At 40.3% G+C, this 18,178-nt stretch overlaps 1 protein-coding gene across 2 annotated transcripts in view; it reads left to right on the top strand.

Moving 5' to 3' along the window:
* The window catches only part of SYT14 (synaptotagmin 14), a 987,902-nt gene that overhangs the window by 239,469 nt on the left and 730,255 nt on the right, over window positions 1–18,178 (top strand). For both annotated transcript variants that reach the window (XM_069233958.1, XM_069233957.1), the window contains exon 3: window positions 3,535–3,693. In XM_069233958.1, coding sequence (XP_069090059.1) covers window positions 3,535–3,693 — 159 coding nt within the window. The remainder of the gene's footprint in view (window positions 1–3,534; window positions 3,694–18,178) is intronic.

Below are 18,178 nucleotides of genomic sequence, written 5' to 3'. Positions count from 1 at the left end.
TTCCCCTATCCAGATGGCTGGCTGTTGAAGGCGGACTCTCCCCAGGCTGTCTTCTCCCATCTCCCGACTATGGCAGACCGCCTGCACTTGCCAGAGTCACAGCAACACCCTCTGAGTTGCTCACTTTCATTAGAGCTGTTCTAAACAAGGTGCTGTTTTGGCCTTATCCTCCTGACTGGTGAGTCCACTATATTCAGGCTATGATACCAATGTTTCAGCCTCTATCCTGGATTTCGGTGAGACTGACTCTGAGGCTATGGGGCCTCATGGCCTCCTGAATCCTGCTTGTGACACATGCCCACTGGCACAGGTGGGCTTTGCAGTGGCACCTGAAGTTCCAGTGGGTGTCGCATCAGGGGAATCTTGCTGTCATGGTCCAGATCTCAAAGGGAACTGCAAAAGATCTGCAGTGGTGGGAAATTAACCATAATCTGATTAGTAGCAAACTCCCTCTCCCTTCCCCAACAAGATATGACAGTAGTGACAGATGCATCATTGCTGAGATGGGGAGGCAGTGTGGGAGAGGTGGGGGTGAGAGGTCTCTGGCAGAATCCAGACTCCACCTGGGCAATCCGGCTATCATTGAAAGTCTTTCTACCCTCCATCAGGGGAAGGCTAGTGCAAGTGTTCACAGAAACCATCACTGCCATGTGGTACTGCAACAAACAGGGAGGGGTGGAGTCGTGGACCATTTGTCAAGAGGCCTTGCATCTCTGGACATGGCTGGAATGTCAGGGCATATCTCTGGTGGACCAACACCTGGCTGGCTCTCTAAATGCCAGAGCAGGCAAAATCAGCCAATGGTGTCTTGATCCGCAGATGTTGCAAGGACTCATTCAACAGTGGACAGAGCCTTGGTTAGATCTGTTCACCACCAAGAGAACATGCAGTGTCAGCAGTTCTGCATGCTGGAGTTGCCAAGGTGGCTCTCACTCTGGCATGCGTTTAATCCTGAGTGGAGCTCAGCCTTCCTGTTTGCCTTTCTGCCCATACCACTTCTGCCTAGAGACCTCAAGAAGGTCATGAATGACTGAGCCCAAGCCATCCTTTTGCATCTGGATTAGGCTCTGAGAGTTTGGTATCCTGAGCTGTTGAGCATGGCCATCAGTCCTCTGGTCAGGCTGCCCCTTCGGGAGGATTCTTTGTCGCAGCCGCAGGGTGGGGTTCTTCACCTGGACCTGTCAACGCTCTACCTTCATGCATGCAGATTCAGTGATGACAGTTGAGAGCTTTTTACTTTCTGCCCAAAGTCTGTGATGTTATGTTTGCAGTCCGGTGTCCCTCTACCAAGACTGGATAATCCTGCCATTGGAGTAAGTTTGTGGCATGGTATGCAGGGAAACAAGTTGACTCCATCTCTGCTCCCCAGTCTCAGGTCCTTCTCTTTATTCTCTCTCCCAGCAGGACTCTGCTCTGAGCACTCTAAGGGGCTATCTTTCTGCCATTTTAGCCTTGTTGCGGCTGCCTAGTCATCGTTCTCTCTTCAAATCCCCTGTGGTTAACAGATTCTTGAAAGGGTTACATTACATGTTTCCAATTTCACCCTTCACCATGCCTCAGTTGGACCTTAAACTTGTGCTCACTTTTCTCATGTGCGCTGCCTTTGAGCCTCTCCATTATGGCCCCCACGGGCCTCTTACCATCAAGAGGGCCTTCCTCGTGGCCATAACTCTGTCCAGTGGGTCATTAAGCTTCAGGCCTTATAATCAGAGTCTCCATATCTGAGTATTTATCCAGACAAGCTGGTTCTGTGAACTGGGGCCTCTTTTCTACCGAAAGTTGTCACCTTATTCCCTGTAGGCCTATCCATCAACTTGCCATCTATTTATGCACCACCCCATCCCTCCAAGGAAGAGGAGTGACTTCACCTTCTGGACCCAAAAAGAGTCCCGTGTGGATAACCAACTCCTTATGGGATATGTCGGAGTGAAGAAGGGAAAGGCAATGCAGAAATTGACTATCTCACATTGGATCATGCTCTGCATTAAGATCTGCTACGCAGTGGCCAACAAGCAGCCCCCTGGGGGTTTGCACGTCCATTCTACCAGAGCAAAAGCTGCCACCACTGCTTTAGAACATGAGGTTCCAGTCCTTGACACCTGTGAGCCAGCAATGTCGGCAGCAATACACACATTCACCAAGCACTATTGCCTAGACAATCAGGTCTGTTGGGATGGGCACTTTGCCTGTTCGGTCCTGCAGGACTTTGTGGTCTAAAATCTGTCTCACAGAATCATTTCTGGGGAGGTATTGCTTGCGTATCCATTCAAATGTAAGGCATCTGCGACTAGAAGTCTCTATCAGATGAACAAGTTCCTTACCTTCGATAACGTCTTATCTAGTAGAGACTCTATCTAGCCGCAGATTCCTTACCACCAAACCCATCCTCACCACTCTGCAAACAGACTCTAGGGTCAGGGCTGGTCCCCATTTAGGGCTCTAGTGTTCCACAACAGTGGTCAGTATTCTTTGTGGTTCCGCACAAGGCTTGCAATGTTGCAAAAAGAAACCGACGTAATCATGCTGGAGTGACACATATATAGACATAGTTCACGTCACTTCCAACGCGGACAACAGCTCGTGGAGCTGATCGATGCCACCTACTGGTGCGTGGAGGTACTGCTCATAAATGTTTCCAGATCCAGTCTGACACTTAGGGAAATTTCAAAGGTAAGGAATCTGCAGCTAGATAGAGTCTCTACCAGATAAGATGTTGCCCGAAGGTAAGTAACTTGTTTGACTTGTATAAAACAATCAAACAAAACGTATAGTTATGGATGCTGACAACTATTGCTTTTAGTCTGTGAACAACGTTTTTAAGCATTCTATGGAACTAAAAGCCACCTGGTAATATGTTATGAACTTCTGTTTCATATCTTTCTATATTTTTTAGTATGGTTATTTAGTTTTTATTTGTATTTCTATGTATTTACTATGTTTTATGGCCATTCATCACTGAATAAAATACAAATTTAATTTAATTGAACTGAACTGGGCATCAAAACACCTGACATGCTAGCAATTGTTTTCTAGATCCTCGTTTGGTGCTAAAGATAATTCTAAGTGTGATTCATTTTTGGAGAACATTCATAAGACAGTCGCTACTACAGTGTGGCATTTTGGGGGGGATGAGGCTTCACTTCTAACAGCATCATATTTATCAAGCATTGATTTTGACCTTTTATATTGCACACAGTTGCTAATTCACTCTTCGGGCTCAGTATAATCTTTTTTTAGAAGTCTCATATTTTACCATCTAACATCTTACCCCAATTCAATCTATCATTGCTAAACCCAGAAAGCCTTATGCCTCTTCCCTATGCATGGAATTGTAACTAGACATCAACAGGTGGTAACAAGGCATGTGCATCAATTTTAAGTGGGAGATGATTATCATAAAACCCTTATACAATTCAGTCATTTCTTGGAAATGAGATAGGTGACTGGGTCAAATAGCCATGATTTGCAAACCATATAAATGGAAAACCTAGAATGGAAATAGTTCTCCACATCTGGACTTTCATTTTCTTTTAGTGTCTCCAGAAGCTCTTGGATTCCTGACAGCAGTTGCATTGTTTCTGATCCTCATGGTGCTTCTTTTTCTCTATATTAACAAGAAAATATGTTTTGAAAATGAAAATGGAGGACACCAAAGTCTAGATTCAGAACAAAGACCATCAAAGAATTATAAAGGTAACCTTTTTTAAATATTACATGTTCATCTTGCACACTTGGTATTGCTACCATTACTTTTAAAATTCCAAGGTTGATTTTATATATCCAAACATAATCTAGGTTCTTGGATAATGTTATTGGGAAAATGTATTTGTTATACATTAAGGAGTGACACTGATTTAGTAAATGTGGTAGAACCTGTCATTCTGGGCTTTACTATAATGTATTTATGCAGAAGGAAGTACGCTGCTTCAACCAGGGGCAGCTACTGGCATTTCCAGACGTTTCTCAAGGCAGTGCTGAGGTAAAAGATAGGCCTTTATAACTATTCCTTTAATCTGTTTTCCTACTATTTCTGCCATGTGTTTTCAGCTCTTCTGATATGTGTATGCCTGTGATAACTGCTTAACCAGTGAAAATGGGAATCCTTCAAGAAACATTGATACCCCAGATTTGGGCATTTCAGTTTATATCCATTTCAAATAGGTTTGACATTGTTGCCATATGCATGAAGATCAGGGAAAAACTGTATCACTCAGTGCCATTCTCGTAGCCAATTGATGTGGGTAGGGGGGCTGCTGTAAAACATTATTACAGTTGACATACACATGTATTGAAAGTAGAATATTAACTCTGGAATGTTGTCACAGTGGTGTTACTAACAGTAAATGTAGTTTTATCTTACTGATATTTTGTTAGTCAATATCATGGTTATGATATGTTTGTCAATATTTAAAGGCCAATAATGTGACATACAACCATTGGGCAGGAAAATATTTTCTGCTTGTTTTAGATTTGAGCTAGAGGTAAAGTTTGGGAGGCATAGGCTCTCCCATGCTTCCAGGATTATGGCTTTGAAGAGGGATCAGTGGTTCCAAGTGATAATCTTTTTGAAAATTATTGCTGCAATCTAATAACAATCACAATTCAGAGAAGGCAGTGTTATTGCTGCAACAAGTTAGGTGACTGTTTGACGTAAAAGCTAGGGGAAATACTCCAACTCAATTAGGAAGTAGATGATTGTCACTCTTGCCACCCAGTTATGGGTAACTGTAAATACTGCGTATAGTCTCACAAAGCATTCTCAAAAACATTAACAAAATAGCATGGAGAGTAGAACCAACAAATATTGGCAAAGCTGATAGTTTCTGACCATTATATGGTGTGGGGAGAGGATGCAGACTCATTGTCTTTTCCAAAGCAATTTTTTGGTTTTGCATCTTTTATGCCAAAAATCATTACAAGATGCCTACTGTGGAGTCTTGTGCATGCAAAGTGGCCATCTTACAACAATTGTCCTTATGCTTTAATAAAAAAAAATCTCCATTATTGAATCTTTCATAGTTTCACATGCTTGAATCTTCCCTGTCGTCCTGGTGGGGTTCCACTTTATTAGTTATAAACAGTGCATAGAGAAGTATTAAAATAATACGCAAAATGAATCGACATTGTTAACCAATTCATATTTTCTTTAAGATCCAAAACTGAGCCAATCAGAGAGCAGTCCCTGAACCACTTCCCCTGAAGAACTACCATACTTTGTGACCACACATGGTGTGTGGGAGTCTCAGCTCAGTCGACAGTGTTTCAGTTAACCTCTTACCTTTCTCTCAGAAATGTTTTAGAATTTTACTTTTCAAGCAAGTTTGAAGTAATATCTGTGGTTTTCCCTGACTAAAACACCATGTCAGGGAAGTGTAAAAACACTGTTTAGACCTTTTAAGTCTTGTAGAGAAACCAAGACTACTTTTAGAGGATCTTCATAAAGAATGCCTCTACTGCTTCCATTTTCATCGGAAACTAAAGAAATGTAAGCATTTTAAGACCTTTTCTGATAAAACGTTGAAGGCAAGACTATTTTTGTGGCTACAAAAGAAAAAGACTTTGGGGGAAGCTACTTCTGGTAATGAAAGTCGGATTCCAGCTTCGCCTAACGGAAAGCTTAAAAATGAGGACACTATCTCATATGAAGAATCATCAAAGAAGGCAAAATCTCATTAACAAAATCAGAAGGGTGGTAAGATATCAAATAACGGGGGTTTCTATGTCACCTCCCTCTGTTTAAAAGCCTTCTAAAGAGTCTTATTCCTCGTCATTGTTGACATGTGACACATTGATAAAGAAAACATTGACAGCATTGATCGATGTCTACGACAAAGACTATGCCTACGACCTTGATGACGACAAAAATCTCTTCCTCATCATTGAAAACAGTGACAACAGTGGCTTCGTCCACGAAGCGGTCAACTGCAATATTGTTCGATGAACTCTTTATCGTCGATGGCAAAATTGACATTTTCTCAGAAGCAAGTTGTCCTGGTGAAAGCAAAAACCTCTTGTAATCGGCACCGTCAGTCGAACTGGCGACGGTGCAAAAACATACTATTTAGATTAATGAAGATGGGATTCTGGTGACTGTGTATCTGGATCAAACATCCCAGAGCAAGGTGTCACCATTACCTCCCACACACCTATTGGAGGGTGAGGAGTCAGATGAAGATGATGGGGTTTTGGGCCAGCTTATAGTCTGAAACAACTTCATGTTAAGTGCCAGGAGCTGGTTGATGAAGCAAATAAGGAAGCATCCTCCTACTCTGAAGGAGTTTTCTGTTTTCAGAAGAGGCCACAATTTACTTCTCAGCATTATGAGGCCTTTCAGGATCAATATCCCTATGTGTATGAGGAACACCAACATTTGCAGAAATACACATACCTTAGCCTATAACAGATCTTTGCCACATGTTGAACTATTACCATAGGAGATTCCCAGAGTCTAAGGCACTAAATGTAAAGTCAATAGGCCACTCAAAGACGTGGGGAGGATTCATGTATTTCATCACTATCTCAGCTAGGTAAATGCACATCGGGCCTATAGATATGATTGGAAGTACATGTGTTGCCTCCGATGACAATACATGATGACTATATAGACAGTGATGCAGATGACCAACCTGAAGAAAGTGGGATCCAACAAGAACTCTCTTTCCGAACAAGAGTGGAATGATTATAGAGCCCCATTATCTACTTTTCCCACACCTCCACCTACAAGCTGTCCCGAAGATGGTATCAAATGTTTTTACAATATCCTACAGCGAGCCTCTAAGTGATTCTGTATGATTTTGAAGATTCAACATGGAAATCGGTCAAGTAAATTCTCACTGTAGAACACATTTAGAAAGAAGGACTAAAACTCATGAAGAACCCTACATCAGTGGCTGCAGTCATTCCACACCTTGATAAGAAATTTAGAGCTCCCAAGTGTTCACCAACATGTCTAACTGGGCATCTACATCCAGATTTGGTTGTGATGCTGGCAGCCCAGCGGAGATACAGGGATCCTTCTACACCATGTTAGGCACCACCGGACAAAAAGGCAGACGTGGGAATAAGATGGGGAGAAGCTTCCCTGCAATAGCAGCAACAACCATAATGGCATCTAATGCTTTAGCTATTTTTTAAAGGTATAACAGGCTGATATGATATGACATGATAGGCTTGCTAGAATTTCTGCCTGAGGATAAGAGGAAAGAAGCTTAAGAGATCCTACATGATGGTGAAAGGGCTTCATCAGAAGTAATTGATACACCAATGGATATTGCATCAACAGCCTTCAGATAGATGGCTAGTGCACCAGTCTTGTGCTGACAAGGATGGTTGAAGGCCACTTCCTTCTGTCCCGAACTTCAAGCTTGGAAGTTAGGCATGCCTTTTGATGGTGTGAACCTCTTTGGAAATCATGTGGAAGATGCCCTCCAGTCTATTAAATATGACACAGAGACAGCTCACTTATTAGGAGCTTTGCAACAGCACCAATTTCAGCCTTTTCATGGCGGAAGAGAAAGAGGCCAATTTCTGCATAGGCTCCTTCCAATTATAAAGATACCAACCGTATCCTCAATTTCAACAGTGTTTTTGCCAGCAGTACACCCCGCAGTAGCAATACAGAACAACTCAGGCAGCCACCTAAACAAGACAGCCAGCTCGTAAATGACTTACAGTGGGAGGAAAAAGTAACAAAACATCTAGATGCTAGTGACAGTTTTCAGGCTCTGGCCATATCAACTCTTCACCAACCTCATTGCAACTTATCCAGTAGGTACAATCATTGGAAGGATATCTCTTCAGACAACTGGGTGCTAGATATAATCCATCAGTGTCACACCCTCAAATTTGTTCAAATTCTCCTTGAAAGAGGTCAAATCAACATCTAGATCTGTTGATAAAGGAAATTTAATTGCCTTTTCCAAAGGAGCGATAGGGGACGTCCCATCTGTACATCACAACAAAGGATTCTATTCAAACTTCTTTCTAATCAAGAAGAAACCTGGAAAATAGAGGCAAGTTATGAATTTAAGGCATCTGGACACATTCATAAAGAAACAGTCAGCTACTAAACTTAGGGAATTATATGACATCACTAGATCTCCTGGAAAAGGACTTTGACATTCCCATAGACACAAAACATCAACAATACTTAAGATTTGAGGTGGCAGGATGTCATTACCAATTCAAAATTATTTATTTTAAATTTTGGTCAGCTCCAGAATTTTTTATTTTGACAAAGTATATGGCATAGGTAGTGGATGAAAGGCCATCAGGTATTCTTGTAATTAGATGACTGGCTTATTAAATGTCAGTCATCCTGCTCTGCAAAAAGATCTATGATGGCCGGTCTTTGATTGTTCACGGACCTAGGACTCAAGTTAAACAAGGAAAAGCTTTTCCTAATGCCGTCCAAATTGTCAACATTCCCGGGAGCGGTTTTGGACGCAACAACTTGCAAAGCATAACCCACAAAGGAAAGGGTTCAACATATAATAAAACTGGTGTCATCCCTGTCAAAAAGAAAGCCTACTTCTGTTCTGATATGCAAATCAATGCTTGGAATGATGTTGTCCTGCATTCTGTTGATTCCAAATTGCTGACTACCAATAAGGCCACTGCAGGAGCAAATAGACGCACAGTGGTTTCAAGATCACTGAGCTTCTGAGGACATGATCTTGATTACTCCAAGCATGAAGTTAGTAATGACATGGTGGGAGAGAGAAGACAACATTTCTCCTGGCCTGACTCTCATTCTCACTTAGCCTCACTTTATAATGACTACAGATGCTTCCTTAGAAGGATTGGGGGGCACATCTTCAAGATCTAGAAGTTCATAGCAAATGGATACCTCAAGAAGCAAAAAAACAAATCAACCTTCTAGAATTAAAGACAGCTTATTTAGGTCTTCAGTCCTTTCTACCCAGAATAAAAATGTTGACAGTTTCAGTAGGTACAAACAATACCACTACCTTGTTTTATCTAAACAAGCAAGGAGGAACGTAATCAAAGATACTGTTGATTCAAGCACAAAAAATTTGGAGGTGGAGTGTTCTTCTCAACATTGCCTTGTGAGTGGAACATGTTCTGGGAGTAGAAAACAAATGGGCTGATTTGCATAGCAGGACTACAAAAGAGAGTCACAAATGGGAGCTAAATCAATAACTATTGTTACAAATCTTACAGCAAGGGGGAACTCCAAATATAGACCACTTTGCAACTCTTCAGAACAAAAAATCCTCAGTTTGCAAGTAGGTTTCATCAGAGACATTCATAGGGTAACACATGTCTGATAGCTTGGACAGGAATGTTTGCTTATACCTTCCCTTTTTTCCTCTTTTTCCCAGGGGCCTTCAAAAATGAGGCAAGAACTGGGTTGTTTAATACTAATAGTTCTGGCATGTGGAAGGCAATATTGGTTCACAGGTCTTCTTCCCCTATCAGAATGTCCACATATTCCTCAAGCTGTTTTATCCAAAGATACAATCACTAAATGTACCAACATGGCCCCTCATGACAATGAATTTGGGTCCTTGAGCATTGCTCAAGAATGAAAAGAAATTTGAGAGAAATCCAGGGCAAATTCTACAGGGAACTCCTACAGTGCAAAATAAAAGAGACCCTGTTGCTATATGCAAAGAAAAACCTACATCTATTCACATCTTCTTCAGAACAGATTCCACAGCAGGCCTAGTTCACAGTTCAATCAAAGTTCACTTGGTGACAATCTCAAGGTTTTGTACAATGAGGGATAACGTCTCTCTCTGGTCTAACAGACTGGTCAAGGAATTTACAGAGGGTGTTTTTAGAGTTTTTCCTCTAGTAAAATCACCACCTGTGACTTGGCAGTTGTTTACAATTCTTTCACAAATGATGAGAAGTCTGTTTGATTCTATCCATAAAGCGGTATGTATATATATATATATGTATATATATATATAATTACCTAGTGGCGGTCGCTATATTTCTATAGGAAATAGTTTTTTGACTTGCCTATATCTTTGGCACTATTTGAAGAATCTTCACCCAATTTTCAAAAAAAAAGTATTGCGTGACTCTTGTTGCGCATGGAAAAGTTTGGGGTGATTCGTTAAGTGGAGGTCGAGAAAAAGGGGGTTAAAAACGGTTACGTTTGCCATGTTAATTTCCACAGGATTCTTTAGACCCAACTACAGGCCGAACCAATGGATGGAAATACACCAAAAAGCTAGCTGTCGGTAAGCAGATTATGCTTTCGCTTATTTGATGTGAATCTGTTCAGTAGTTTTTAAGATATTGAAGGGAAAAGAAATTTGTTTATCTCTGGCCGCTAATAATTTGCTAAATTCATGAATTTTTCACGAACACACATGTTCGCATAATGAATAAGGAACAGTGAATGTATGTTTTGTATAAGAAAAATAAGTTAGTGGAAATGTTATTGTATATCAAATGAGAACATATTTATTTGGGGAAAGACAACCCTATAGGGGAGAAAGCTGTATATGTTATGATATGATATGTATTTTAAATTGTGAGTGTTTTAGTGCATCCTATTTTATTTTATTTCAAATCAAGTGGGGACAAGATAAGTGCTTGTACAGGAGGGAATCTATTTGCTCATAGGTAAAATTGACCCCGTCCTTTCTGGTATATACAAGTAACTCTCCCTGTGGTTGTAAGAATGGTTGTTCACTTTATTCTAAGTAGTTGGCTATTCCCAACTCCACTTCTATTGGTTAATACTCCTCTCTACTCAAATTCAAGCATGTGAATCTATGAAAGATTCAAGAGAAAAAGCAAGTTACGTACCTGTACACTGTGGTTCCCTAGTATTGGTATCTTTCACAGATTCACATGCCACCCTCCTTCCTCCCCGCTGGGGCTCAACACTCAGGACAATCCTTTTATAAGATTTGGTGTACTCATGCTTGAAATCTGAAGTATTGGTGGCCTATACAATGAGAATTGGTTAAAAATGTCACTTCAGTTTGCCTATTGTTCTTAATCCTTCTCTATGCATTGCTTGTAATTAATTCAGTGGAATTCCAACCATGATAACAGGGAAGATTCAAGCATGTGAATCTGTGAAAGATATCAGTACTGGAGAACCACAATGTACAGGTAAAAATCTTGTTTTTACAAGCTATCCTGTGTGCATGTGTGTGCACAGACAACAGCAGTCTTGTAACTTGTTCATAAAGCAAAAGAAAAATCAATATAAAAAATTCTGCCGCACATGCACACATGTGCAGACGTCTTGTAATGGTTGAAGCTGTACTAACAGCAGATGGTAGTACTTTGGGTGGGGGGCAAGCATCATGCAAGGAGATGGAGATAAAATAGTCATTCATGCAGTGGAATGCAAGGATCTGGCTTAAGCAGTGGAAAGATACCACTATCACACAATGAAAATATGGTGAAAAAGGATGCTCATCCAGATGGGACAAAGAGAAGAATAGGGAGTCAAACTATCAAGTGAGAAACTGGAAGCTGAGATAATATAAGACAAGAAAGCCACGAAATCATGAACAAGGGTCAGTCCAAGAGTCCAAAGTAAGTATATTGGCTACAGTAGGTAAAACGCTGTCTGCAGGGGTAAACCTGAACATGCATTGCTGTCTTTCAGTATGAGCTTGCAGATGCACGGGTGCCACAAAGTTCACCGGTGTGTCATGAACTGTATGGTTTTCACAGTTGCATTTTAAACTTGATGTTAGCTGTCAGTAATAATTATAATAATATGTGGAGAACTCTCCATACAGGTGTTTGGAGAGACTTCAGTATAGTCAGTGGAACAGCATAACAATATTTAACATACAAAGTCAAGCAAGCACAAACCAAAACAAGGAAAACAAAGAAAGTTTGCATGTGTATATCACTGGGGAGGAAATGCAGTTGATAATTCTAAATAAAAACACAAAAGTGTAAAACATATAGCTGTTCCAATGACAAGAGCAGGACAGGTATGAGTGTTACAAAAAGCACTGCAACCCCCACAGGGCAAGTGTGCGATGTAACGGAGAATATAATTTTGGAAGTGTAGATTAAATTGCAGAGAAGAAAGTTTTGCATTGTCATTGTTCCCATTTTGTATTTTGTATTTTGAGGTAAGTACAGGAAAAAGGAAGATACAGATACAGTAAACAGTATGATGATTTAAGTGTAGAAGAGAGTATGGCTGTGGCACAACTACAAGAGATGACACGGTGTTCATGCCATCTTCTTAGAATGTTCATGCATTTTCCAGTTATTACAGTGTTGGTTAAGGTCCTCACATATCATTCACATATACAATAGTTAATGTTTGCACATTCACCTATTGTATATATATGTATAGTCACCCAAGAATTAAATAAATCATCATCATAGTTTACTGTATGAAGATGGTTCCAAGCACATGCAGGTTTATATCAGGTCTTGGAGCCATCTGACATTAGTGTGGACACTTCAATCCATGTCATCAGAGATAGTGCTTGCTGGCCTTGACTTTTAAACTACAAATCGTTGCATTTGGTGTATTGGTCTTAGTAGTTCAATGGAAGGAAATCCAGACTGCAATACCCAGAATGCAGTAGGTGATCACATGTGAGTGAAAGACTGGAAAAAGTGTCCGTGGTGACAGAGATTAAGATGGTCACTCAATCTGGCATGGTTATGAGTCTTTTACTTACAAGAAGCAGACAACCGTTCTACATACTGCAGTAAAAGTGAAGGAAAGGTAGCTGCTGTTGATACAAGGGTATCAGTTCCATTATGCTGTTTTTTAGAGGTGTTGTGTGTTTTGTAGAATAGCTGGGGGTACTCCCAGTGCCTTCCACACTTAGTTTCAAAGATTCAGTTGCAGACCAGAGTCTGGTTCGGCATGTAATAATTAGTAGTATTTTTGGGTCTGTTTGATAGGTAGGTGAAGTGTCATAGTCAGAAACTGAGTTCTGTTTTATTTACTGGAAGTAATGCGGTTGCTCATGTGCTTTGAGAGTGGAGTATGCTGATATGACACAAACTCGTGCTCAGTATCTGAAAGCAAGGTTCAGTGTTTACAACTTTAGAAACTGTCTCTGCCCCATTCCCTCACCACCCTCAACAGAGACAGTGGTGCTGCAACATGATTATAAGAAGGAACATATGGACAAAGAATGACTGATTCCCAGGGAGGAAACTTAATCATATTCACAAGATAGGGGTAAGCCTTTCTCTGATCTCAAGAGTACAATGACATATTTATCTGTTTTGAAAATATTTGGCTATCAAGTGCCATACCCCAAGGACAGTCCAGTCGTTGTTCATGGGAATTCCCCTGTTCAGTCTTTGATGGTGGCTGAAGCAACCCTGGGGATAAAGTATCATGCATAAGAAATAAAATTAGCTGGATGCATAGTGGAAGAACATTTAGCAGCCTGGAGGTCTTTCCATGCCGCAAGCCACTGCAAACTCCGTCATGGACAGTGCAGTCTTCAGTTCTAGTACACACTTTACCACTGTCTCTCTTTCTCCCCCACTACACCAAAGAACAGTATTGGTTCATATTTATGCTTACAAATCATCACTTGTGTCTGGCAGGATTGGTCACTTATTTTAAGCATTTCTTTCTTGGTTTACACAAAGAAATATTTATTTGATCACATTTACTTAAACATACTTAAGTTCCTTTTACTATTTAGTCAAATTGTGTTCAATAGAAAACCTTTCTCCTTTGTAAAGTCATTGAATCATGATAATTAGTGTTGTTATTAAAGCACAATTTAAACCAGTGTTGTCACTGAAGAGAAAGGTACTATTCTTAGGTAGATGTGAACAATGTGCATAAGCTTTGTATCCTTACTTAATGTGAAAGGAGCCAGTGGATAAACTCGGCTGACACTTTACCTCAAGTTGTATGCTGTGGTGGACAGAAGAAAGAGTTTTGATGCCCTGAGACCAATAGTTCCTTTAGCAACATATATTTTCTGTGATTTCTTTTTTAGAAAAAACAGTACACAGGTAAAACAATTAAAGCTGTCTAAAAGGCTCGACCTAAAGGATCATAATACAACACCCAGCGCTTGCTTAATTTCTGTTGTGCAGCAAATTCCACAGAAACTGCGTGGCAGTTAGAGCTGTTTACGAAATAAATACACTACAAAGTGTAAGTGGTGCACCTTATTGTCAATGGCAGTTCCCTCCATTTCTCTGTCTGCTGGAGGGCATTGTATTGCCGTTTGTAATATTGTATAATCCAGTATTGTGCTCCAGTTCTTTAAAAACACATAGGGATCATTTACATGTACCAACAATGATCGATGTGGGGCAATAACTCTTGCATACTGGTGATATTTGCTCACTTAATTGTAACATAAGAGATTAACTTCATCCTGCCATGAGACTGAAATAGAATGCAATAAAAACAAGTGTCTGCAAAGCCAATAAGTTTGGGTTTACTGTGTTAACACATACATCATAAGCACATTAAAACCAAAACCTAATGATGTGCTGACTGTTGAAGGCTCACTTGCCTTCAATAGTCCTGTTTTTGTTTCTATTTCAGTATAGCCCATGGTCAGTTTCAATGCTATAGAAAGAAAGCAAAGACTGAAATGAAGTTACACTTGTCACTCAGTCAGCTTTCTTTTGACATAGGATCTGAAAAAGACATCACTAAAGGCAAGGGCGACGTCAGTAAAGCCGCCTTTCATTTCCATGAACAACAGAGAACATCCTGGTTCTGGCAGAACTTGGGAAGCCACTGGGAGGGAAAGGAGAGTGGAGGGAACAAAGACCACATAGGGGAGGGAAATACAAGCAGCAGTCGGGGGAGACAAGCACACAAGGTAAAAAAAGGAGGTTTAGGAGATACATACAAACAGGTGATAGAAGAGGTTAAGAAAGGGTGCACAGGGAAAGGGGGCATGGGTGGGAGAGATACAAGAGGATGGCGACAGGGCGAATGACTAGTTGGACTCGGAGCATTTAACTATGAGCATGAAAACCCAAGGTGTCTTTTGCCAGTCCCAGCTAGGTTGGGTCATCTGGTTCTTTACAAAGTCTTGTTTTTCATGCTTCAAGCGGCTCATTATTTTGCAGTATGGTATAAACTTTTGAATGATGCTATACTATGTTTATCAAGTTTTCTGTCACCATAGATGTGATTTTCTTGCCTTTTCCATAATTTTCACATTATTTGACATTTTTGCAAATGGATAAAACATACCACTATTCAATGAGATATCAGTTGCCAGTACATTAGATTAAGTGCATCACACAATTTTTGAAGAGTCAATGTAATCCCATTTATTTTGTATTTTATACTCTGATATATGATAGGGAAAATACCCATTAGTAGTCAAAAGTGCTGTTTAAGTGATAAAACTACTGAAGCCATTTTTTTGTAAAAAGCATCAGTACTGCCTGACCCTGATGAAAATGAGGATAGTAAAAATGTAACACTTTCTTTTTACAGGTTTGGAGTAAAGATTCACAAGTTCCATGATTTCTGTTATTTTTTAGAAGCCACATTTTTTCATTTGGCATGGAGCTACTCTTTTGAAATAAAACAATGTGTTGAGAAATGAGTGTCCTGTTTTGGGGTATTAAGAGTTTGGTTCACAATAAGAATTCTGACTACGTCAAAACCAGGTCGTCTCACAGGAGATTGAACAAGCCCAAGGCAGCAGCATTGATTTAGGAGTACAGCAGTTTGTAAACTGATTGTGTCAGAGATGCACGCATAGTTCTACAGAACTCCTTAATAAATAAATAACTAGAAACAATATACTCCGTGATCAGTGTTTCAGACGGATACAAGACCTTGAAAATGTCGTTTTTCAAGAGTTTTCAGCAAAACTTGAACCTTCCATCCATGTCGTCTATTGTTGACTCTCTTAGCAATGCTGTGGATGACTTGACAAGCGCAGTTGGGGAGGTTAGTTACAATGTGACGGATTCTGTCACTGAGCATGTAACAACTATGATACACAACCTTCGGACAGAAGAAGAGGAAACAGCCACCAAAGCACAAGAAGAGAAAGCTGTCATAGACGAAAGCACAGCCTCCCCTGAAACACTGAAAGCTTCTAACAGCAAAGAAATGAGACCTTTTACAGGAGACAATCCGATTGCTTACAGTGAGAATGTGGACCCAGTAAAGCATCAAGACTATATTCGTGAAAAAGAACCTGCCTTAAAGCACTCAAATGAGCATCCAGAGAAGGAGAAATCAAAAAAATCACGGCTAAAGCATTGCAATAATGTAGAAGAGGATGACGAGGTGGACAAAACTAGCAGCCACGCACATAAAACGCAGATCTCTGAAAACAAAAGATTACAGGAGCAGAAAAACCATGATGTAGTAGATAATAGAGGAAAGAAAAATGAAAACAGTTCTAAACCTAAACAAACACCTTTAGAAGTGTGTGGGAAAACTGTGACGGAGGAGTGTGCTAAACAAAACAAACGCAGAAGCGAGCACGACACCCCATCCAAGGATCAAGTGCCCAGGAAAGCCCAGGAGCCGAAAGGATCCTCATCTAGAGGGGCAAATAATTCACTAGCGAAAGATGACACTTCAAAAGAGAAGTTACAAGACTCAAGTCTTAAAAAAACACAGGATCATTCTGGGGATTCTGCCAATGATGCAAAGATCACGAAGCGCAAAACTGCTTCAGACAGCAAAGGCGGATCCTTAAATATTAATGACCCACATCCGTCGAACGCAGCTGTGAAGGAAAGCCAACAGCGAAACCATAAAAATCGGACTCATTCCAATGATTCGGAGAGAAGTTCGAAAAAACCAAAGGCAAAAAATAATACGAAGGCTCCTGATAAAGGTAAAGAGGACATCGAACTTTGGTGACGCTCACCTTTCCATCTCCTTTTCCTATGCACAACTTCAATATCTGAACTATTTTTCAACTCAAGTTATCGTGTGCTTCGGTTCAGCCACTGCTCTGCTCTGCCTTGACTTTAATTCTTTTTCCTTACCTTGATAACTCAATAGAAAAAGTGCTTTACTCTTTATCTCTAATTCTTTCGTGTGATAAAACGTTTATGTGTTTCTTGAGATTTATTTGCAAACTATGTTTGACAGTTTTTTCCAAGTATAGTATTGGATGTTAACTTTGGAAAAAAATAATTGCTAGGTTCTTCTCTGATGATTGCTTGCATCTTACATTTGTTTTGGAAGACCATTAATTTATCTCATGTACAGTTTATTTAAAAATAATTTGTACGTTCTCCTGGAAATGAAAGATCGTGCTATATAAAGGTATGGGATTAAAAAGGCATGTGCTATCATCGCATCCAGTGTCAGGCCCACACAAGCCCTCTCAACATGCTGAATGCAAATGTGCCCCGATTACAGATTACTTATGTTTTTGACAGATCTTTTGTTCCTGTCTATAGACTTTTCTCATATTTAATCTGCCCCATTCACTCCACACTTGATTGTCGTTACTTAATTCAGGTCCTGAAGGCCAAAAAGTCCAGCAGGTGACACAATCATAGGCCCATATTTATACTTTATATATATAAATATAATTTTATTTTGTAAGTTTGAGCCGCTTTTGTGTCACAAAGTGACGCAAATGCGGCACAAAAAAATAATAAATATGGGCCATAGCCTTTGGAGCCAAGGTGAATCATTTTGTTTACGCTTGTAAAATGTGCCTGCTCTTTTTTCAGAGGACACTGAACACACCCCTTAAAACACGTTATTATTGGGTCTCACTCCATCAAAAGAGTTCGAACATTTTCTCTCAAGAATACAAAAAGAATATAGGCAACTTTTTCAATAGCTTCCAGCCCCCGTGATTCATACTACCTAGAACCTGCCCTTCACTTAGTCGAAATGGGAACCTCTCCTGTATGAGAAACACTGGGGGCTACGTAAGTTGCTTATACAATATAAAAAGTGCACTTCCTGCTGCCTTCAAGGTCAAAGTCCAGGACACAGCAGAGGTGCTAGAGTGACCAGCCACCTATTTATGTCTATATCTAACTTGACCCTAAAAATGATTTTCTTGTCTCTTGGCCGGCTATAATTGAACCTATTTTCTTGTCACCTAAGGCTATTGTATTGGACGACTTTAACTTCCATTTAGAAGACAACCAGGACCCTTCAACAAGGGAATTTCTGTATATGATGTCAAATTTAATCTGGTCCCTTACGGACTTGTCCGCAACCCATCACGGAGGCCATACATTGGATGGCATTTTTATACGACAC

Source organism: Pleurodeles waltl, chromosome 5 (assembly GCF_031143425.1).
Source record: "Pleurodeles waltl isolate 20211129_DDA chromosome 5, aPleWal1.hap1.20221129, whole genome shotgun sequence".
NCBI lineage: Eukaryota > Metazoa > Chordata > Amphibia > Caudata > Salamandridae > Pleurodeles > Pleurodeles waltl.
Note: the sequence above shows the minus strand (reverse complement) of the source record. Positions and strands in the feature narration are given on the sequence as shown.